This window comes from Cajanus cajan, chromosome 6 (assembly GCF_000230855.2).
Source record: "Cajanus cajan strain Asha chromosome 6, NIPB_CcT2T_4, whole genome shotgun sequence".
Classification (NCBI taxonomy): Eukaryota; Viridiplantae; Streptophyta; class Magnoliopsida; order Fabales; family Fabaceae; genus Cajanus; species Cajanus cajan.
In genome coordinates this window covers 63,111,670-63,134,422 of record NC_138522.1, presented here as the reverse complement: position 1 = coordinate 63,134,422, position 22,753 = coordinate 63,111,670, and the positions used below count along the sequence as shown (strand labels likewise).

Below are 22,753 nucleotides of genomic sequence, written 5' to 3'. Positions count from 1 at the left end.
GTGATCACAAAGAATGTGCAACTCGAGTACTTGCGGTGATTCTATTCCTTTCTGTTTTTTTTTTTTCATTTCAATTATGGTTTTACTTGAATTTTGATGGTGTTAATTTGAACTAGCTAGTTGAGGCTATCTATATTAGTTATGGCTTAGGGGTAATTGTTGCAGGGAATAATGCATTACAAATTAATAGCATGGCATTTTCATGTATTCCTTGAGTACTTCTGGTAATCCACTTAAATAAATTGTATCATTAAATATGGTTTTAGTTATTAAATTTTTATTTTTAGTTTTTGAAAAAAATTCATTAGATTTTAATCATTGCAATTTTTATACATGAAATATTTTTTGACAACATAGCCAAAATACTAATGAAAAAAATTTAAAATTAAAAGTAAAAATTGACAAAAATCTTGGGAGTAAAATTAATTAAAAAAAATTCAAGAGTAAAAGAAAAAATTAAAAAAAATTCAGAAATTAAATACATTTTTAATCTTAAATTTTATTTTTACTGTTCAAAAGGAAAAATGTCAACCCTTATTTATACCGCAAATTCATGCCAAAGAGCGATTATAATAACTAATATATTAGATATAGATATTAATCAATAGGGTTCAGAGCATTATTATTAGTTTCTTAAGTATATTAAGTTTGATTTCTTTCCCTAAAAAAAAAAAGTTTGATTTCTAATTTTTTTTAGATGAGACAAAACTCACTTCGCTATACATGAATTAGGTTTTTTATTTTTTATTTTTTATTTTATTATTGATGAGATGCAACTAGAAAAAAAAAAAAAAAAGATATCATGATGTTGGGGCCGGTCATATTTGAATATACAATTGCTATCTAAATTAATTGAATTTTTTTTTTTGTGCCGATGCTCATAAATTCAGATGTTCTCATGAACATTTGTTTAGAACTAGACAAGAGATCTAATAAAAAATTCAGTGATGTTATTAACCATGTATGTTGTAGCATTATTTTTTTCCCCATCTTTTGAATCGTTTTCATTCAGCTACTTACCACGTTGAATACTGAAGTACTTTATGACTAAAGGACAGTCAGACAAAGTAGGAGTACAGGCTGAAGCGATCAACGATAAACTTCAAACTAAATGCACTTTAATTCAATGTCGTGCTGTTTGTACAGCCAAATATATTAGGCAAATCCCCACGTTTTGTTTGATTATACAATAATAGTGTGAAAGAGATGCACACTCACACATGTCGACGACGAGAGAGCCAAGATAAATACAATTAAACATGTATTTAATTTCTTAAATTTAACAAATTTGTTTTTAATATTTTAAATTTAAAATTAATTTTTAATTTTATAATTATTTTTTTATATATTTTAATTCTTATACTCAAGTTTTATTAAAAAATTTATTAAATATTATCGTATAAAATTTATTTGTTGATGTTTTTAATAATAAAAATATTATATTAAACTTAATTGATGAAATATAATTATCTCAATTTATCAATTTTAGATTATTATTAGTGACATGAAAGATTAGAACAAATTTTTTTAAAATTTTATAAATTAAAAATAATAATTTTAAATTTAAGATAAAAAATAAATTTATCATAAATTTAAAATACTAAAATTATAGTTAACCCTAAAAATAAAAATGATGGGAGAAACATCATTATTTATATAATTCCGAGTTTGTACTGTTATGTACAACTCAGTTTCCCATTCGTGCGAATATATTAAATCACCTATTGCTCGTGTGAGAATTGAATCAAACTTTGGTGTTGGTGTGTGTTTATATATAAATATATATAAACAAGAGAGAGCTCGCAGTTTAAGCTTTCAACTTTCAAAACAACATATATAGTTTGGGGTTTGAAACTAAAGGGGTAGTCATCAAAATGGGTAGAGCTCCATGCTGCGAGAAAATGGGGTTGAAGAGAGGGCCATGGACTCCAGAAGAAGATCAAATTCTCATCAATTATATCAACACTTATGGCCATGCTAATTGGCGTGCACTGCCAAAACTAGCTGGTACGTGTGAATTGAAAGAGTGTAATTATTTGAAGAAAATTAAATAGGAAGTAATTCAATTATATGTTATACACATGCAGCATCACTTCTCATGAATATAATTAACCAAAGTTTTTTTCTCTCTTTTTGTGATCCACAGGGCTGCTAAGGTGTGGAAAGAGTTGTAGACTAAGGTGGATAAATTATCTGAGACCAGACATCAAACGGGGCAACTTTACCAGAGAAGAAGAGGATGCTATAATCAGCTTGCATGAAATGTTGGGAAACAGGTTAACTATTTTTTGTTCTTCCTTTTGGCCCGTCTTTTGGTGCATTAAATATAAGTTAATCCAAGTTAACTTCAACTTAAAGGGAAGACAATCCTTTCACCGAAAACCAAGAATAAAAAGAAGTACTGAATAGCCAAGACTCAAACAGTGAAGCAAAGATTCCCGAAATATCTTCATCATTTCTATATGCATGTGGGGTCGTTTTCTATTCTGTATCATGAAACTGATGGAGGAGCAGATGCATGTGACTTCATAAACTTGAACTCTTGGTAGCTAGTATACAAACGCATATTAAATTATTTCTCGGCAGCCTCGTTTTTTTTTTTCTTTTTCTTTTTAATATTATTATATTTTAAAAGAAAGGGAATAGTTTAGTTACTGTTCTTTTTTGGTATCATGGTTTGGCTTGGGGCCCATGAGCACTTTGATATTTTCTTAGTTTTTAAGGGAAGCAAAATCATAACCAGTTGGATATGTCGGCCTGCAAAGATTCTCTCTTTTGCTGCAACATTTTCACGTGCTTTTGTTTTTCGGGTTTAAAAATATAACACATTAATAATTCCATAACATGATTACGATTACTGCTTGCGACTTGGATTCCCTATTTTATTTTTTAATGAATAATTTCAACATATTGTGCCCTAATCTTGTGATAACAATATATCTGGTGCAGATGGTCAGCTATTGCAGCCAGGTTGCCAGGTAGAACAGACAATGAGATAAAAAACGTGTGGCACACCCACTTGAAGAAGAGGCTGCCACAAAATTACCAAGAGTGCCACGACCCTAAACGAAGCAAAAAACAACCCAAGTTGGACGTTGTTGACGCCTCAAAATCCAACCAAGACGCCAAACTAGAACAAGAACAAGACCCCTTGAATTCTCCCATTCATGCATCATCAACCAAAGAAGAGGACATGCCACTGTCTCCTCCACAATGTTCAAGCGACATGTCTTCCCTCACCACTAGTGACAACAATAGTAGCATTAATAATCATGACATGTCCTTAAATGTTAATGATATTGAAACGCCGGAGAATAATCTTGCATTAGATGAGGATTTCTGGTCCGAAGTGTTGTCTTCCGATAATTCAGGTGAGACAAACGGGTTTCCAACCATTGATGTTGACTTTGATCCGTTTCGACCAATGTCTCATGTCACCGAAGATGGGGTTCTTATAGATAGTTCGTCAAGTATCTGCGATGGCATGGAGTTTTGGTGCAATATTTACACGAGAGCTGAGGAATTCACTCAGTTGCTGGAATTGTGATGTTAACTATATTGTTCTTGTTTTTTTCATTTGAGATCACGTGAATTTTTCATGGATGCATGCTATTGGGTTCAAAGAGCGGTAGCATCCACGGCAAAGTTATTCCTCGGTTAAATTAAGTTGGAACAACTTCTTCCTCACATGCAGGTTAAGAGATCAAGTGTTAATTTGCATTCAATATGGAAAACAAAAATTACTGTTCTTGTTCTATTGTTAGGACTTGAATTAATTGATGTCAGTTCTATAGTTGCTTAGGTGATTAGAAATTAATATATTGTGTACATTGATTATTGTTACTGGACGTGAATGCCTTTTACCAAAAGCCTCATTGGTAGCAAATAACATTGTTGTTTATTGCTTAATCATTAATTACGGAAGTTTAGAATTTGGATAATATTGAGAAACTAGCAATGAAAAATACACTGTGTCTTTCTGAAAAAAACAAATATATTTTTTTTAAAAGAAGTGAGTAGTTATTATTTTTTTAAAAATATTATTATTTGTATATTCATTCTTTTTCTATTTTATCCTTAGATATATATATATATATATTGGTGAAAAAAAATTAAAATACAAATATAAGGATATAATTGTCTTTTGAAAAAGTGGACTCTAAGAAAAAATATTTTCTTTATATATTGTAATAGATTATGTAAAATATATAGCTAATTTGGTTCCATTTTCACTCATAACAAAAAATTATATTATATGCTTCAATATTTTTTGTAGATTAATGTTTTTTTTTATTGTATTTGAACACAAAAAATTGATATCATAATTTTTAATACAAAAAATTAAATCATGCTAAAAAATCAGATTAAGTTAGAAAAACAAGTTTTGCTTCCTTTTTAAAATTTTCTATTTATTTAATTTTATTGTATCTAAGAATTTCAAGTAATTTTTTAGACAAAAATTCAAATTAGTTGGCTTTGGATTAAAATATAGGACTATTTATATGTGATGGTCTGTTTTATTTTCGCTCATCACTATTTTTTCTATTTTCTTATTCATTAAAAGTTTTACATTAAAAATAAAAGAAAAACAAATATCGCAAAAAAATAATTATCTTTTAACATTTCTCATCTACTAAATAAAAATAAAGTTAATTGAATTTTTTAATATTAAAATTAATAAAATCTTATTCAAAAATAAATATTATTAACTAAAATTATGTAAATTAATTTGGATATTAAGCATAAGATTACATAGGTTCTAATATTACTAATATTGATTGACATAAATAATAGTGATTTGTGTCTTTTAATCAAATTATTCAAAATTTGAATCATGGTCTTAGATGTAAAATGAATTATTTTAAGTTCATGGTTCATGACGATGATTAGTTACTATTTTTGATAGTTAATATTTTTTATCGATATATACTATGATTAAAAAAATATAGGTTCTAATATTAATTTAGAAATTGTAAAAAAAATAAAAATAAAACAACTTTACTAAAATATTATATTAAACATTTTTAACATTAAGGTGTGATATGAGATATCGGTGTAAGAGGGTCAAACTTGCAATATCTCACCTTTTCTCTTCCTACCCAGAACTTGTAGCTTCTATGTAATAAAAAATTAAAACTCTTCATTTCCCCCCTCCTTTTTAATTAATTATACTAATCACACCGCCGTCATCTTTTTTCCAACACAGTTTGTGATCATATCTTACGAAGATTTGGAGTTATCCGATTAGAAAAAAACTCAGATTAGAGGCTTACCATGTGAAAAATGATAAACGCTTAGGGGTGGAGGGACAAGAGGAAGAGAGAAAAAATAACAAAAGAAAAAAAATCATAAATATAATAAAAAAATATTAAGAAAGATAAAAAAATTCAAAATAAGTTATGAAAAAATTAAATATATGATTATAATTAATTACTCTTATAAACATCCATTTCACAGTTTGTTTGGTTGGTAAGAAGCATACCTATATTCTAGAAAAAATGTGGAGTTGGATTCTAATTGTCAATGCAAATTTACAACTTTGTTGGTGGATAATTTGAAAAAAAAAAAACAAAAAATCACTCTTAGTCAATAACATGGGTGTCTCTTTTGTGCGGCTATATATAGTTTGTTTTTGTTTTGCTGTTTTGTTTCCTGTTGATAAAAAAAGGGGAAGTAATTTTGTTACTTGTTTTACATTAAAAAAATTAATTAAAACAGACAATAATCAAATCAAATCAAATTTCCTTATGTAGAGTGTGTCGCTTTTATACTGATTATTAATTAAGGTGGTGTGTAAGAGTAAAAAAAGTCAAAAAGGTGCACTACCAAATTTTGTATTTTTTAGCCGATAGATGTAATGTAAGTATGTAACGACGTTTCTTGACTTTCTTCATATTTTCTTGGACAATGTTGCAACTTGCAAAGCAATAGCGAGGAGCAAAATGGGGTCCACAAAGCCCAAAGAGCAGCAATCCTCAAAAGCCCACAAACTGACCCACTAACTCCACACTAATCGAACGAGGGAAATCTATTTATACTCTATATCTCTTTTATTTATTTTAGCATTTTTTTTGGTACATTATTTTTAAAATTTTATATTTCAATAAATTTTTTATAGTGTTTGATTTTATTATTCTGAAAATTAAAATTTTAAATTATCTAAAACTATTAAAAAAAAAAACTTCAAAAGGTTAATCTTTGAAACTCAATTTTGTTCATGTATTTTCAAAACACATTTAGAACCACTGAAAATAAGTTTCCATAACATTTTCCATCTTTTATATTTGTTGAATTTCAGTGGTGAGTGAATTTGGGTAGAGAAGGTGCATTGGTTTGACGATGAAAAAGGTGGTGGGTTTGGATTCATGGGTGGTTGGTGCATGAAAATGAGTGTGTGGTGGATGCTTAGGGTTTGAGCATGAGAAGGAACAGTATGCGATGATGGTTGTGCGGCGATGCAATGTTAACATTTCATGTTTCAACTATCTATTTTTTCTTCTTCAGGAAATTAGTTTTTAATTTAAATCTATAAATTACAACTTCATTTTTTTTATTTCAATTGAATAATTACGGTTTCTAAAATGTTAGCAGTTATTTTTTTATATAGTAATTATGTTATTAATATAAAATATATTCACCAACTTTAGTCATGACTAATATTAGACCAATCACTTTTTAGTAGAATTTTATTTTCAACTATAACTTTTTCACACACAATTTTAGTCTTATTATTATTTCTTTTATTAAAATTTATAACAAATTTTGCTGACAAAGCGTTTATGAATAATATAACGTTAATGATATAGCGGTCTTGTGTGAATAATATGACATGCGAAAAATTAATCAAGAGACTAAAAATATTATTTTAAAATATAAAATTTAATCTTTCAAGATTTTAATTTTCTAAATATATTAATTTTTTTAATAATCTTGAAATTTACTTTTCAAAATGTATTAAATTTAGAAATCAGAAGTTAGAATTCAACATTTATATATATATATATATATATATATATATATATATATATATATATATATATATATTGTTGAGGTTATTTATAGGAGAGTTGTTATTAATTTAATAAGAACATTCTAAAAAAATCTTCAACGAAAGTAGAGATTTTTTTTATAAAACTTTTATCATTTTTTTTAAATTTAATTTTAGTATTTTAACAAATAATATATAAATATTATTAAAAATTACCTTGTATCATGACACATTCAAAATATCTCATTTCCACCAAATTAAGGTGTTTGAAACACAAATTTACTCTTAGAAAGAGATGTGTGATCTCATTCAAGTGTTTGAGATATTTAACATTATACTCTTGTATACATGATTAACCAAATTAACTTTGGGGGCAGAGGTCATATGTATGATCTTCTTTTCCCTTGCTCACCTTGAGTGCTATGATGTATTTGATAAGTATTTCAATTTAGGTTATCAAATCTATAAAGAGTTAAGTTATAATTATTTAACTAAATTTTAATAATGAATAGAGAAACTAACAAAAATTAAGAATTATTTAACGTAAAATATAAGAATTTTAAAATTATAAAAGTAAAAATATGCAATAAATTAATGAAAATTTTGAATTTATAATGAGAATAGTTAAAGATTGATTTCACTAACATTTTTCATGTAAATTTGCTGAAATTTACTTTTAATGTTAGAAATTATATAGCTAATTTAATAGCCTATAGTTATATTTAAACCCTTAATTTCTTATACGAGAAATTATAAATTATTTAAAGAAAATATCAATTTATTGGAAATTTTTTTCAAACAACCTACATTAAGGTCAAGAACTAAAAATTGGTTAATAAATCTTGTTTTATTCTTAGTAATAAATGTTATTAGTATTTTACCTAGATTATAGTTCTGGAAGAGTTTTCCAACCTCAGTTAAAATTATAAAGTCATGGATAAGTTAATTAGGCCACATTAAGCACAAAGTAAAATGATTAACTAAATAAAGACATTTTATTAAATGAAAACACGTAGAATTACATGAGTACTATATATAGTTGTTTCAATCTCTAACAGTAGAGATTTAACTACTCATAACTAAGAATTATACAATAAAGAAATGATCATTGAGTGATCCATGACTACAAAAATGCTCTATCACAAAACCCTCTCTAAAATTATGTTCATACAAACTTAGATACAAGAATTTTTGAAAATCCTAATTTATAATATTTTAAATGAGCTTTTATTCGTGTATGGTTTAGGGTTTATGGTTCAAAGCGTTCATGTGGCTTGTTTAAGCAAGCTTGTTTGATCATTCCATAGATGACTTCTGACTTGACTTGCTTAGAGTACCCATCATGGTTGCTTTAAAAGTGAATTTCAGGTCGCTCAAAACGAGTACTTCACTCATTTAAGTGAGCTAACATCTTCTTTCGGGGGAGTCTTTGTCTTGACTTGCTCAAAACAAGATTTTAGTCGCTTTGAGCGAGCACTTTATTTAGTTAAGCGAACTAGCTCCATCTCCTAGGTTTAGTTTCTGACTTACCTCGCTTAAAGTGAGTTATTAGTTGCTTTGAACGAATTTGACTTGCGTAGAGTTCACCCAATTGGTCTTGAAGTGATTCTAATGAGATCTTGTAGCTTTCAAGTTACATTTTTCCTATATCATATCTCAACAAAAAAGAAATACTTAATATTAAACAAATATATTCTAAAAAATATCTAAGTATTTTAAAACCATAAACAAAATTTTTAAGCATAAGATATATTTAATAATTGTCTAAATTGAATAAAAATTATATACATATTTGACAATTATCAATTGTCAATTTGGAAAACCAACTTGATCAAAGAAACAAACTCCAAAGCAAATGAGTTGACCACCCTCAAGAGTAATCTCTCCACCCCATAATAATTGTCGTTATAGCTTAAATACTTTTTATATATACTTAATTAGTTTGGTTGTGAAAGACCTAATTTACATCTAATGAATGTAATTATAGTATATTTGTATGGTTTTATTTCACTTTAATACTATTACGATATTTATAATTATTTATATATATAAATAAGTTATTTCACACAATAAACTCTTCATTCTCTTCCTTTTTATAGTTTTAAATTTTCATAATAAAATAGATGAAAAAAAAAATAATTTTATAAAATTAAACTTATAATAAATCTTCTATGTTAAAAACCATCCAATACAAAACTTATTTTCTATAAATAAAGAAAGATAATTATTAGTGCATTTAAAACTTATCATAACATTATTTTGTAGCTTAGTTATTCTTATAACACGATAGTTACTACGAGTCCGAGGCAGCAGAAGATAGCTAGGGAGGTCACTTTGGCCAGGTCTTATTCAGTTCTCATTCTCAAGATCTTATCCCTTCAATTCTCAAAGATGTACTCGTATGCTAAAAACAAACAGGCGCATGCACCGAAATGAAACCATGCAAGGTCTGGTCCCCTCCCAGCAGTGGTTTGTGTTGCCATTTGCAATAGAAACAAGTTTGGTGTTTGTCACGTAACAGAGATGCGGAATCCAGCTGAGGTGAGGTGTGTACGTGTAACACACAAGGGTTCCATAGGCATGCATGGTGAAGAATGTCTCATCCTCAGCACTCCACATCTGTGACGTGTCCCTCCTTCACCTTCCTCTCTTACCTATAAATCACAACAACTCAGGTTCTCCGCTTCACACCACAAACAAATCAATCATATTCATATCCATGGCTAAGCTTCTTGCGCTATCTCTTTCCCTTTGTCTTGTGCTTTTGAGTGGGTGCTTCGCTAGCAAAGATAAGACACAGCAGCCACAGCAAAATGAATATGAGTGCCAACTCCAACGCATGAATGCCCTCAAACCCGATAACCGTATAGAGTCGGAAGGTGGGTTCATAGAGACATGGAACCCTAACAGCAAGCCTTTCCAGTGTGCCGGTGTTGCCCTCTCTCGCTGCACCCTCCAACGCAATGGCCTCCGCAGACCATTCTTCACCAACGCTCCCCAGCAAATCTTCATTCAACAAGGTAAACCATCCTAGTTCCTTCCTTCATGAATCATGACATGTCATTGTGGAATCATATTATAATGTTTTCTGTGTAGGTAGTGGTATTTTTGGCATCATTTTCTCCGGTTGTCCTCAGACTTTTGAAGAGCCAACTCAAAGAGGACAAAGCCAGAAGCCTCAAGACCGTCACCAAAAGGTGTATCACTTTAGAGAGGGTGATTTGATCGCAGTGCCTACCGGTGCTGCTTTCTGGATGTTCAACAATCAAGACACTCCCGTTGTTGCAGTTTCTCTTATTCACACCAACAGCTTACAGAACCAGCTCGATCAGATGCCTAGGGTATTTTTCGCATATCTTATATATACATGCATATATATATATTATTCTTCAACTGCTAATCCTAATTAATACTAACATATTATACATGCCAGAGATTCTATCTTGCTGGGAACCAAGAGCAAGAGTTCGTACAATATCAGCAAAGCCAAAGCCAGAAGGGAAAACAACATCAAGAACAAGAAGAAGATAATGAAGGCGGCAACATATTCAGTGGCTTCACCCCAGAATTCTTGGAACAAGCGTTGAACGTGGACAGGAAGATAGTGAAAAACCTCCAAGGTGTGAACGAGGACGAAGAGAAAGGAGCCATTGTGAAAGTGGAGGGAGGTCTGAGCGTGACAGCTCCTCCAACGAGAAAGCAGCAACAGAGAGCAGAGGAAGAGGAAGAAGATGATGACGATGAAGAGGAAGAGAAGCCACAGAAGTGCAAAAGCAAGAGCAGAAATGGCATTGATGAAACCATTTGCACAATGAGACTTCGCCACAACATTGGTCAAACTTCATCGCCTGACTTCTTCAACCCTCAAGCTGGTAGCATTACAACCGCCACCGGCCTCGACTTCCCAGCCCTCTTGCTCCTCAAACTCAGTGCTCAGTTCGGATCTCTCCGCAAGGTATTGAACAAATAATAAAATGTGAGTGTGTGACAAATTAAGTTTATGTATGCATAGCGATCTTAACATGCAATGCAATGCGTGCGTGCAGAATGCCATGTTCGTGCCACACTACAACCTGAACGCAAACAGCATAGTATACGCATTGGAAGGGAGCGCGATGATGCAAGTGGTGAATTGCACTGGTGATAGAGTGTTTGATGGGGAGCTGCAAGAGGGACAAGTGCTGATCGTGCCGCAAAACTTTGCGGTGGCTGCAAAATCGCAGAGCAACAACTTCAAGTACGTGGCATTCAAGACCCATGATATACCTGTGACTGGCACACTTGCAGGTAGAAACTCTTTGTTAAACGCATTGCCTGAGGAAGTCATTCAACACACTTTCAACCTCCGTAGCGAACAGGCCAGGCAGATCAAGAACAACAACCCTTTCAACTTTCTCGTTCCACCTCCTCGTCACTCTCAAATGAGATATGTGGCTTAGAGCTATGCTTCATCTTTTTGCATCTGCTGTGCTACCCCACTACTGTCTTTTTGCCAATAGTGCGCGGATCAATAATCAAATAAATCAAAGGCTTAGCCTGCCTTTCCTTATATATATACGTGTGTAAAATAACGTGAGTCTATGTGTATCTACCCTCATGTATGAGTCACCAAACTTTTGCGGGAAAAGCATAAAATAAAAGGAGAATTTTCAAGTGATTTTCTGTCAAAATTTTTTGTTTTGTTTATTTCTAATCCTTCTTGCTAAACAAAAGGAAAACAATGCGGACAACAATATATCGGTCCAACTTCCCAAGTGATAGCTACACCTTGATCCATGTTTGGAAAGTGTTGGCAGGACTTGAGTGGAAGACTAAAATCGAAAGTTCTACACCCCCAAGAAAGTGACTCAAGAATTAAGATGTAAATAAAAAATATGAATAATTATGTTCTCATGAGCCAAATTATATATATATGTGTCTGTTTTTGTGTGTGTTCTTAGGGTCCAAAAGAATCTTGCTAACAATGAACATCCTTCGATTAAGAATGAACTGAAATAACTTAGCAATCCTCGAATCTTTTTACAAAAAGAAGTTAATATAAATAGAATTATTATTCTATATTTGGAGTACTAAATCAATCAAAATAACAACTCCTTGATAGAATATCCACACAAACTGGTCGTCAACAGTAGTCTAGGAAGTCTTTGGTGGGTATTACACTACAACTTTACAGAAATCCTATCTAGTCTTTTGCAACTATGCCAGATAAACCCAGAAACCGATAATTTAGGAGAAATTATTAGGTAGATTAAATTTTAAAACGTCAAATGTTTGTAGTCTTGGTTAATTACTGCATGAGATGTATTTTAAGTTTTTTAATCTATGAAAAGAAAATAATAACACTTCATTACATGGCATATAGAAATCATGTAGTCCTTGATCACTTAATATTCCGATAGTTTAGCTACAGATTTCTCGCTAACATAGCTACAAATTTCTTGCTAACATCTCTTGTGCCGCCATCTCTTGTCTGAATCTAGTGATGAACTCCTCTGCTCGTTCATCTATTCCATGCATCTGAGGTGAGGCTAACGCCAGTGACTCCCACATATCATCTGAAGAGCAAGATCCACCTCCCTTTGTTTCTCCACACAGCTTTGCAGTCGGTGGTTTTTGTGCTATTTCTCTTTGTGGCTTCAAATTCCCCACCAAGTCACATGAAGCCTCTCTAAAGAGCTTATCAATATACACAGGCGCAGGTTTCTTGTGAAAGCTGTTGATGAAACTTCTGACCGTGTCTAACCTTTTGTGGCGAAAACGTTTGGCAACAAGGAACTTATTAGGAGGGGCCTTAGTGGCAGGTTTGGTGGTAGGCTTTGAATACTTTCTGGACTTTTTCATGGCTTTGGATTTGGACTTGTGAAGTTTACTAATGGTAGAAGAGAGACTTTTCCATGCCTTTCTAGCAGGTGGAAGCCTTAGCCTTAGCTTTAGACTTACGCAGGATGTCATGGATAAGAGGATCGATAGAGCAATGCTTCAAATCAGAAGAGAAGAGGATAGGTGGGTTAAACACAAGTTCGAATGGAAACTTGGTCCTTTATAACATACATGACCACATGGTTAGATTCCTTCTTTTTATTTTTTATTTTTATCATGGTCATGTTTCGTAACAGTTTATTTTTGTTTTCTTATTAGCCACTAAGTTGCTTAGCTTAGTTACTACGCGCTGAATATTTTTGACAATAAGAGCATAAAGCTGTAGAATGTAAAGGCTGCTAAATTCTTCAGCACCAACAATTCTAGCTTGCTTAATTATTAAGCTGACACTAACTTTAACTTATAACTAGAATTTGTTAGCTTAGCTGTCAATTACGTGATCTTAGGAGTTAGTTACTTCTTGATTCTCTAAATTAATTTCTGATTGTAATCTTTTCCGATTTTTGTGACTGATTCGGTTGTATTAGATAATACAACCACGTGTATATAAGTAACTTGAATTAATGAGAATATGTACGGGGTTTGTTTTCCCAGAATTGGCATGGTATCAGAGTCGTTTATCTTAGGGCTGGGTTCTGAAGATCAAAAGCTCAAATGGCAGATGAGAGCACGAGGAATGAACTTCAGGCATCCTCTAACATCTTAGAGGACCTCGTGCAGTCTCTAGCCGCTACCATGGCTAAAGTCCTGGCACAGAACCAGTTTGCTCCGCAAATCAGTTCACAAGAGTCAGGCAACAATACAATTAATATAAAACTTGATGGATCCAATTATGGTCTATGGTCTCAGGTGGTTGAACTTCACCTCTCCGGGAAGGACAAACTGGGATACATAAATGGAGATGTACAAAAACCTACTGTAACAGATTCTACATATCGACGATGGAAAACGGAGAATGCCAATGTTAAAAGCTTGATCTTGAACTCTTTAGACCAAAGTTTGGTGGGAAACTTCATACGATTCTCTACTGCAAAATGTAACATCCCGGAATTTCTACTATTACAATATCAATTATTATATATTTTTATATATTTATGAGGATTATTTTTATAGTTATTTTAGTTAATTAAAAAGGATTTTTTATAAAAGATTGTAAGGGTTTATAATAATTTAAATTATTTATGAAAATTTTTATATAAAATTCTGTTTTTAGGCTGGAACGGGCTGTTCCAAAAGTGGAACAGGTCGTTCCAAACAATGGAAATAAACTGTTTTTGAGGAAGCAGAACGGGTCGTTCCAAAAGTGGAACGGGCCGTTCCAAATGTGTAAAATGGCCTATTTGGGTTTTTCTGGAACGGGCCGTTCCCAAAGTGAAACGAGCCGTTCCAGAGTAATAAAAATGCCTAAAAATTTAAGTTGGAAACGGGCCGTTCTCATTATGGTCAATATGTGTAAAAATGAACTCCAGAACGGGCCGTTCTAATTTCAAAACGGGTTGTTCTGTTTTTTGAAAATGGGCCATTCCGATTTTGGAACGGGCCGTTCCAGTTGAAAAATTTGCATATATTCGAAGGATCCGGAATAGGCCGTTCCGAAATCAGTACGGGTCGTTCCGGGTGCGCCAGGATGCCTATAAATAGGGGCAAGGAGGGGTGAAAATTTTATACTGAGTGAGAAGGTGAAATCTTAGAGAGAGAAAGAGGAGAGAGAGAGAGAGAAAGAAAGAAAGAAAGAAAGAGAGGGAAGGAAAAAGGGAATCCAGAGGAGGAGGCCCTGCCCAGGTTTCAACTCCGCTTGTCCAGGTAAGGGGGGAGTGAGAAACCTCGCTCAGGGGTGTGGGGATAATTGTTAGATAGTTTGTTTATCGGATTGGCCCCCAATCCCTTGCCGTTGTTCTGTTTTATTTTCTGTTTGCTCTGTTCTGTTCCTCGTTGGAAATAATAAATGATTATGTAACCCCAATCCCTTGCCGTTATTCTGTTTTATTTTCTGTTTGCTCTACTTTGTTCTTTGTTGGAAGTAATAAATGAATATTAAATTAATGCTAAAACTAAATAAGTTTTAATATGAAAAAAAATGTTCTCTAGGAATTCCTATGCGGACCTTATGAGGAGTATTTATGACATGACCTTGTGAAATATGGACAAATGACGTGAGACCTAAGAATGGACTATTGAGACAAGCTGGGATTATAAGGATATGAAAAATGATGACATGATGTACTAAATAAAATTTTGTAATAAGTTAAATGTTGAGTCAATGAAATTATGAATGTATGACATGCATCATATGCATATATGACTCCAGGTGTGCCATTGAGGCCGCATACCCACGACTAACAAGGTGTACTTTATGGTCACCCACGACTAACAAGGTGTACCTTAGGGTCACCCACGATGTAACATGCTAACAAGGTGTACCTTAAGGTCACCAGTGATGATATGTGAAACTTCCTTATGGCGCCACATGCATGCATTTATGAGTCGAGTCCATGACATCATAAGCATGATAAATGAGTATATATGTGATATTGATTATTTATGTGTATTGTTTACATGTGACTTATATTTGTTGTGTGTGTGTGTGCTATCTAACCTTTATTTTTGCACCTGAAACTGAGTGAGATGTTTCTCACTCCCTTGTTGTTCTTGTATATGTTTAAATTATGCTGCAGGTGATCATCATCATGAGGATGTTGATGATGAGGCTTAAGGGTTCAGTTGGGCATGCTCTGATAGGATGTGACATCGGGCATAGCTAGGCTTAGTTTGGGATATTATTGTTTTAAAAGTCTTTTCTATTCTTTTGTAATTTTGAACATTTTTGATAAAAGACCAAAATGTACATCTTTGTTATATTACTTTTATTACATGATTTGAAAATTATAAATTAGTTCCTAACTAGGAGGCACTGTCACCTTTGCTAGAATTAATCTATATTTTTCTTTATATGATTTCTTGTGTTTTGATACTTACGTGTTGACCTTTTTATGATTTATGAGTTACGAGTTACGAATGTGAATCTTCTACCTTGTGATATTTGAGACATTTGTCAACTACGAAAGATTTTATTTACTCAAAAAGAAAAAAGAAAAAGAAATTGTTTACATTTATTGTGTATTAATGTTGGGGTAGAGGGTGTCACACAAAACAAGTGTGGGATGCTATTGCTACCACCTATTTTGATAGTAGTGACTCCTCTCAAATTTATGATCTCAAAAGGAAAGTCAATAGCGTGAAACAAGCTGGTGGAACGTTGGAGGCTTATTATAATTCTCTTCAAGGATTATGGAGAGAAATTGATTTTCGGAGACCAAATCTAATGGTATGTGCTCATGATATTCAGAAATTTAAAGATTTATTACAAGAAGATCGTGTTTATACATTTCTTGATGGTCTGGATGACCGTTTGGATCGTGTAAGGGGTGATGTGTTGCAGATGAAGCCATTCCCATCTCTCGAACAAGAATATAGTTACGTTAGAAGGGAGGACACACGACAGAGTGTGATGCTGTTAGGCACTGATGCTGGATCATCTGCAGCAATGGCTACAAAGGGAAGCTTAAGGAATAGTGGTAAGTTTATCAAGAAGCAATCAAATACTAAAGGCGGTTGTACCCATTGTGGAAACAAAAAGCACACCAAGGAGACATGCTTCAAGATACATGGCTACCCGGACTGGTGGCATGAACTCCAATCTAAGAAACAAAAGGAAGGAGGGATAGCGAAGGTCTCTTTAGTACATACTGAGCCTCAATTATCTCTTGTTACTCATGTTGAATCTTCCTCAATTAACACCTATGATGAAGGTAACATATACTTTACATACTTGTCTTCGAATAATGGTAATAATGAAGGGTGGATCATAGACTCGGGTGCCACCGATCATATGACATATTGTGCAAGTGATTTAGTAGAGAAATCACTACCTAGACAATCTTGTATCATAAATGCCAATGGAGAATCATACCCAGTGAAAGGAGCAAGGACAATGAATTTTTCAAACCATATCTCTTTGCCTAATACTTTACTTGTTCCCTTTTTATCAAATAAACTTATTTCCATTGGGCAAGCTACTGAACAATTAAACTGCGTGGCATTTATGTATCCTAATTTTTTCTTTTTTCAGGATATCCTCACGAAGGAGATCATTGGGCGTGGTACTAAGAGGGGAGGACTCTACTACATGGAAGATCTGAATTCTAGTAGAGTAAATAACGTGGGAAAGGCTAGCAACAACAAAGAAGGAGAGATTCGGGTTTGGCATGCACGTATGGGTCATCCATCTTTTTATTACATGAAACATGTACTTCCAAAACTCTTTACTGGTGTAGATTTGAGTAAATTAACATGTGACACTTGTATAGTTGTAAAGAGTCATCGTGTACCCTTTCCCACACACTTGAATAAAATTAATACTCCTTTTGGTTTGATACACACTGATGTCTGGGGGCCATCATCCTTGCCATCTTTAGTTGGTCATCGGTGGTTTGTGACCTTTATCGATGATTCCACGTGTGTTACTTGGCTATATTTTCTTAAACATAAAAGTGAGGTTTTTGATATATTTAAAACTTTCCATAGTACGATTCGAACACAATTCAACACTTATATTCGAGTCTTGAGTCCTATGAAAGAGAAATTTGGGTAATAAGACAAGAAATGAGTAGCAATCAAATATTGGCATTGGAATGATATGCCTTAATCAGGTCACAAAGTAGTGAATCGAAGAAAAGGGTAAAGCCATAAAGAGGTTAATTAGGAGCAAGCCTGGTTAGCCAACAAGAATTGATTGGCTTGAGAAGCAGCTTGAGTGCGAGAAACCAAGGCGCGAATGACCAAAGTCTTGACCTGCCAAGGCTTGTAAGGGAAACCATCTCTCGCGTACGAGTTCAGAAGCGCAGCGCTTCCCTCCTTCACCAACCCTCCGAAGGGGTTACTCTCCTCCTCGTTCCTCGCCGTCGCTTCCACCAACGTCAGATCCCACCTGTAGCGTTCGTACACCCTCGACCCGAACACCTTCGACACCGTCGATGTCTCCGGCACCATCCGAGGCCAGGCCTCCCTCCTCTCGCTCCAGAACTGCGCCGTGCATCTGCCTCTGCTGCGCCTGTAGAGGAAGCCGGGTATTACTCTGCGGTGCAGAGTCTCTGCGAGTGCGAGTGCGAGTGCGAGTGAGTGGGTTAGGAGTAAGAGGAGACAAAAGAGAAGCGTGGTGGAGCGTGAACCCATGCTTGTCTTCTCACTTCTCACTTCTCACTTCTCACCACTCTCTCAGATTTCTTCCGGATTTGGTTTTTCTGATTCTGACTTGCACTCTTGTCTCTGCATTCGAGGAACACGTGAAGCCATTTGTTTCTTTCCACTTTCCAGTTCCACACACGGAATCTCACTAACTTACCTCCTTCTTTATTTTTTCAAATAAAATTTAAATAATCATTTCATACTTCTTCATTTAAATATTTAAAATGATGCTTCCAATGCCCAACTCCAAAAAATTTTTACCGTTACCCCTATTCAACTTTTAATGATGGAAAAAAGTTCCTCTTTCTAAAATATTCGCCAAAATGTCCTGTTTTGGAGTGCATTCAGAAGTTGGGAGTTGAGGATTTTTTAATTAGTTTTTATTTTTAATATATAAAATATATTTTTAATATAATAAATATATTTTTTAAAATATGAAAATATAAATTAAAACAAAATATATTATTATATTAATTAAATTATTTAAATATATAATATATTTTAAAATATTAAAAATATATGATTTTTTTTTTAATTTTTATTATCTAAATATAAAATATATATAAAAAAACATGTTGAAGTTGTGAACATCTTTTTCTTGAGTGTCCAATAGTTTTACAATAATTACATCTTTTGACTTAATTTTTTTCTCTAAGATACGTTATATGTAAGTAAATTTTGGACAACTTTTAAAATTTCTTTGCATTTTTGGATCATAACACCGCTAATCTCCATTATATTTTGTTTGTTGGATTATAATCTGAACGCAGTTCTATACACATTAAAAGCATTTAGTATACAGTTTTCCATACCCTTTACCTCTAATACATATTTTGTTTTTGCTCATAAATAAAATAATAAAAAATTTATAATCTTTGGTTCTATATCAGAGTGTGAATCGTGTATAGGACTAGATCAGAGAAGTCCCTTCTACAGGCAAATCATAAAAACTTGCCTAACATTGTTGTGAGGGTCTTTATTATATACATAATAGGAACACACAGGATCACATTGAGATAAGATTCTTCTTGCAATTCAACCGGTCTTGCTGGGAGAGTATCGATCCCTGAAATAGTGCTTTTGTTAATTTTATCATAACTTAACACGGGGAACAAACCTATCTACTCCCTCATACATGTATTGATTTCACACAGGGAGATGCATCTTGAAGACATGGGGATAGTTTTTGCATGGAAGGTGTTAGGGAGGACAAGGATTTTCAGAAATAATTTCGATCGATCATTGGAAGGGGTGGTTTCTGTGCACAATTAATTTTCCTCAAAACACCTTAATACTCATAATAATGTTTTAATGCAATAGTCAAAATTGTAGGATATCAAGGAAATACTGGAAAGTTGAAAAATTCACCCACGTACCTCAGAATGTATGCGTGGGGTTTCGCTCAGAACAGATTACTCGTGTGTATATATATATATATATATATATATATATATATAATTTATTTATTTATTTATTTATTTACTTATTAATTCTTATTGAGGGTGTGATACTAATGTACTCTTCCATATCATGTCCTGTCCTGCCAAGTGCCAACACTTCCGAAAGATCATGGGTCAAGCTAGCTAACACTTGGACCAATATATTATTTTCCTTTTGTTTTGCAAGAAGGATAAAAGAAAGAAACAAAGGAAGAAAAAGAATAGACAGAAAACTCATCGAGCTAGTTTCTCCACTTATTTATTTTATGCTTTTCCCGCAAAAGTTTGGTGACTCATACATGAGGATAGATACACATAGACTCACGTTATTTTACACACGTATATATATAAGGAAAGGCAGGCTAAGCCTTTGATTTATTTGATTATTGATCCGCGCACTATTGGCAAAAAGACAGTAGTGGGGTAGCACAGCAGATGCAAAAAGATGAAGCATAGCTCTAAGCCACATATCTCATTTGAGAGTGACGAGGAGGTGGAACGAGAAAGTTGAAAGGGTTGTTGTTCTTGATCTGCCTGGCCTGTTCGCTATGGAGGTTGAAAGTGTGTTGAATGACTTCCTCAGGCAATGCGTTTAACAAAGAGTTTCTACCTGCAAGTGTGCCAGTCACAGGTATATCATGGGTCTTGAATGCCACGTACTTGAAGTTGTTGCTCTGCGATTTTGCAGCCACCGCAAAGTTTTGTGGCACGATCAGCACTTGTCCCTCTTGCAGCTCCCCATCAAACACTCTATCACCAGTGCAATTCACCACTTGCATCATCGCCCTCCCTTCCAATGCGTATACTATGCTGTTTGCGTTCAGGTTGTAGTGAGGCACGAACATGGCATTCTGCACCACGCATTGCATGTTAAGATCGTTATGCATACATAAACTTAATTTGTTACACTCACACATTTTATTATTTGTTCAATACCTTGCGGAGAGATCCGAACTGAGCACTGAGTTTGAGGAGCAAGAGGGCTGGGAAGTCAAGGCCGGTGGCGGTTGTAATGCTACCAGCTTGAGGGTTGAAGAAGTCAGGCGATGAAGTTTGACCAATGTTGTGGCGAAGTCTCATTGTGCAAATGGTTTCATCAATGCCATTTCTGCTCTTGCTTTTGCTCTTCTGTGGCTTCTCTTCCTCTTCATCGTCGTCATCTTCTTCCTCTTCCTCTGCTCTCTGTTGCTGCTTTCTCGTTGGTGGAGCTGTCACGCTCAGACCTCCCTCCACTTTCACAATGGCTCCTTTCTCTTCGTCCTCGTTCACACCTTGGAGGTTTTTCACTATCTTCCTGTCCACGTTCAACGCTTGTTCCAAGAATTCTGGGGTGAAGCCACTGAATATGTTGCCGCCTTCATTATCTTCTTCTTGTTCTTGATGTTGTTTTCCCTTCTGGCTTTGGCTTTGCTGATATTGTACGAACTCTTGCTCTTGGTTCCCAGCAAGATAGAATCTCTGGCATGTATAATATGTTAGTATTAATTAGGATTAGCAGTTGAAGAATAATATATATATATGCATGTATATATAAGATATGCGAAAAATACCCTAGGCATCTGATCGAGCTGGTTCTGTAAGCTGTTGGTGTGAATAAGAGAAACTGCAACAACGGGAGTGTCTTGATTGTTGAACATCCAGAAAGCAGCACCGGTAGGCACTGCGATCAAATCACCCTCTCTAAAGTGATACACCTTTTGGTGACGGTCTTGAGGCTTCTGGCTTTGTCCTCTTTGAGTTGGCTCTTCAAAAGTCTGAGGACAACCGGAGAAAATGATGCCAAAAATACCACTACCTACACAGAAAACATTATAATATGATTCCACAATGACATGTCATGATTCATGAAGGAAGGAACTAGGATGGTTTACCTTGTTGAATGAAGATTTGCTGGGGAGCGTTGGTGAAGAATGGTCTGCGGAGGCCATTGCGTTGGAGGGTGCAGCGAGAGAGGGCAACACCGGCACACTGGAAAGGCTTGCTGTTAGGGTTCCATGTCTCTATGAACCCACCTTCCGACTCTATACGGTTATCGGGTTTGAGGGCATTCATGCGTTGGAGTTGGCACTCATATTCATTTTGCTGTGGCTGCTGTGTCTTATCTTTGCTAGCGAAGCACCCACTCAAAAGCACAAGACAAAGGGAAAGAGATAGCGCAAGAAGCTTAGCCATGGATATGAATATGATTGATTTGTTTGTGGTGTGAAGCGGAGAACCTGAGTTGTTGTGATTTATAGGTAAGAGAGGAAGGTGAAGGAGGGACACGTCACAGATGTGGAGTGCTGAGGATGAGACATTCTTCACCATGCATGCCTATGGAACCCTTGTGTGTTACACGTACACACCTCACCTCAGCTGGATTCCGCATCTCTGTTACGTGACAAACACCAAACTTGTTTCTATTGCAAATGGCAACACAAACCACTGCTGGGAGGGGACCAGACCTTGCATGGTTTCATTTCTTTTCTTCTTGTGTTCCTTTCTTTCCTTTCATGTATAGACCGACTATTTATAAATTACGCAAATTATTTCCTATGTATACCTTCTCAATAACTCAAAGATCGTAAGAACCTTGACTTTGATGCATACTATTAGATTATTTTATATTTATTTAAAAGTGATATATTTATAAAAAAGAATTATATCTTGTTATTTTATCGATTATTTATCAAGAAGCTTATATGATTAATGGAGAGAATGTTAATTTGTTTGTGGTGTGAAACGGAGAACCTGAGGTGTGGTGATTTATAGGTTTTTTTTTTACAGAAAAAAATATAAATGTATTAATAAAGAAAAATACAAAAAATATAAGGAGTATCCAACCCTTACAAATCATACACAATAAAAAAGTACATTAAATTTACAAAGAAAAAACTGTCTTATACATTATAGGTAAGAGAGGATGGTGAAGGAGAGGGGCACGTCGCAGGTGTCGAGTGCTGAGGATGAGACATTCTTCACCATGCATGGCTATGGAAGCCTAGTGAGTTACACCTCACCAAGTGCATGGGCTGAGCTGGATTCGGCATCCCTGTTACGTGGCAAACAGCAAATGTGTTTGTATTGCAAATGGCAGCAGAAACCAGTGGTGAGGACTGTGAAGGTGGGACCAGACCATGCATGAATTCCTTTCTTACCTTTCAGGTATAGACTGATTATTTACAAATTAGACTCAATTTCATGCTTCTTTCCGATTTTTATT

The 22,753-nt window shown here is 34.1% G+C and overlaps 5 protein-coding genes across 5 annotated transcripts; 2 read left to right on the top strand and 3 right to left on the bottom strand.

The window, feature by feature from the left end:
- The first annotated feature begins 1,756 nt into the window (after window positions 1-1,756).
- Window positions 1,757-3,916, top strand: LOC109797556 (transcription factor MYB14). The gene is made up of 3 exons (XM_020357628.3): window positions 1,757-2,007; window positions 2,147-2,276; window positions 2,950-3,916. The coding sequence occupies exons 1-3, from the start codon at window positions 1,875-1,877 to the stop codon at window positions 3,545-3,547; spliced, it is 861 nt and encodes a 286-aa protein (XP_020213217.1). The 5' UTR covers window positions 1,757-1,874; the 3' UTR covers window positions 3,548-3,916.
- A 5,740-nt stretch (window positions 3,917-9,656) lies between these two features.
- On the top strand, window positions 9,657-11,641 carry LOC109795898 (glycinin G3). Its single transcript, XM_020355461.2, has 4 exons — window positions 9,657-10,008; window positions 10,085-10,329; window positions 10,422-10,943; window positions 11,035-11,641. Exons 1-4 carry the CDS (start codon window positions 9,708-9,710, stop codon window positions 11,425-11,427), a joined length of 1,461 nt encoding a protein of 486 aa, XP_020211050.2. The 5' UTR covers window positions 9,657-9,707; the 3' UTR covers window positions 11,428-11,641.
- Window positions 11,642-12,311: 670 nt separating this feature from the next.
- LOC109795900 (uncharacterized) lies at window positions 12,312-17,278 on the bottom strand. Its single transcript, XM_083059305.1, has one exon. It carries the CDS (start codon window positions 12,938-12,940, stop codon window positions 12,416-12,418), a length of 525 nt encoding a protein of 174 aa, XP_082915431.1. The 5' UTR covers window positions 12,941-17,278; the 3' UTR covers window positions 12,312-12,415.
- Window positions 17,279-17,531: 253 nt separating this feature from the next.
- LOC109797648 (pollen Ole e I family allergen protein) lies at window positions 17,532-18,247 on the bottom strand. Its single transcript, XM_020357750.3, has one exon. It carries the CDS (start codon window positions 18,098-18,100, stop codon window positions 17,627-17,629), a length of 474 nt encoding a protein of 157 aa, XP_020213339.1. The 5' UTR covers window positions 18,101-18,247; the 3' UTR covers window positions 17,532-17,626.
- A 1,526-nt stretch (window positions 18,248-19,773) lies between these two features.
- LOC109796221 (glycinin G3) lies at window positions 19,774-21,775 on the bottom strand. The gene is made up of 4 exons (XM_020355902.3): window positions 21,423-21,775; window positions 21,102-21,346; window positions 20,488-21,009; window positions 19,774-20,402 (listed from the first exon to the last, which is right to left on the bottom strand). Exons 1-4 carry the CDS (start codon window positions 21,721-21,723, stop codon window positions 20,010-20,012), a joined length of 1,461 nt encoding a protein of 486 aa, XP_020211491.2. The 5' UTR covers window positions 21,724-21,775; the 3' UTR covers window positions 19,774-20,009.
- Window positions 21,776-22,753: the final 978 nt, after the last annotated feature.

What these genes read in the sequence shown, in the direction of transcription:
- LOC109797556 (XM_020357628.3), top strand. Translation starts at nt 1,875, where the DNA reads ATGGGTAGAGCTCCATGCTGCGAGAAAATGGGGTTGAAGAGAGGGCCA. An exon ending in TGCACTGCCAAAACTAGCTG is followed by an intron (nt 2,008 to 2,146) that starts GTACGTGTGAAT and finishes TGTGATCCACAG; the next exon opens with GGCTGCTAAGGTGTGGAAAG. An exon ending in CATGAAATGTTGGGAAACAG is followed by an intron (nt 2,277 to 2,949) that starts GTTAACTATTTT and finishes TATCTGGTGCAG; the next exon opens with ATGGTCAGCTATTGCAGCCA.
- LOC109795898 (XM_020355461.2), top strand. Translation starts at nt 9,708, where the DNA reads ATGGCTAAGCTTCTTGCGCTATCTCTTTCCCTTTGTCTTGTGCTTTTG. An exon ending in GCAAATCTTCATTCAACAAG is followed by an intron (nt 10,009 to 10,084) that starts GTAAACCATCCT and finishes TTTTCTGTGTAG; the next exon opens with GTAGTGGTATTTTTGGCATC. An exon ending in AGCTCGATCAGATGCCTAGG is followed by an intron (nt 10,330 to 10,421) that starts GTATTTTTCGCA and finishes TATACATGCCAG; the next exon opens with AGATTCTATCTTGCTGGGAA.
- LOC109795900 (XM_083059305.1), bottom strand. Translation starts at nt 12,940, where the DNA reads ATGACATCCTGCGTAAGTCTAAAGCTAAGGCTAAGGCTTCCACCTGCT.
- LOC109797648 (XM_020357750.3), bottom strand. Translation starts at nt 18,100, where the DNA reads ATGGGTTCACGCTCCACCACGCTTCTCTTTTGTCTCCTCTTACTCCTA.
- LOC109796221 (XM_020355902.3), bottom strand. Translation starts at nt 21,723, where the DNA reads ATGGCTAAGCTTCTTGCGCTATCTCTTTCCCTTTGTCTTGTGCTTTTG. An exon ending in AGCTCGATCAGATGCCTAGG is followed by an intron (nt 21,010 to 21,101) that starts GTATTTTTCGCA and finishes TATACATGCCAG; the next exon opens with AGATTCTATCTTGCTGGGAA. An exon ending in AGTTCGGATCTCTCCGCAAG is followed by an intron (nt 20,403 to 20,487) that starts GTATTGAACAAA and finishes TGCGTGGTGCAG; the next exon opens with AATGCCATGTTCGTGCCTCA.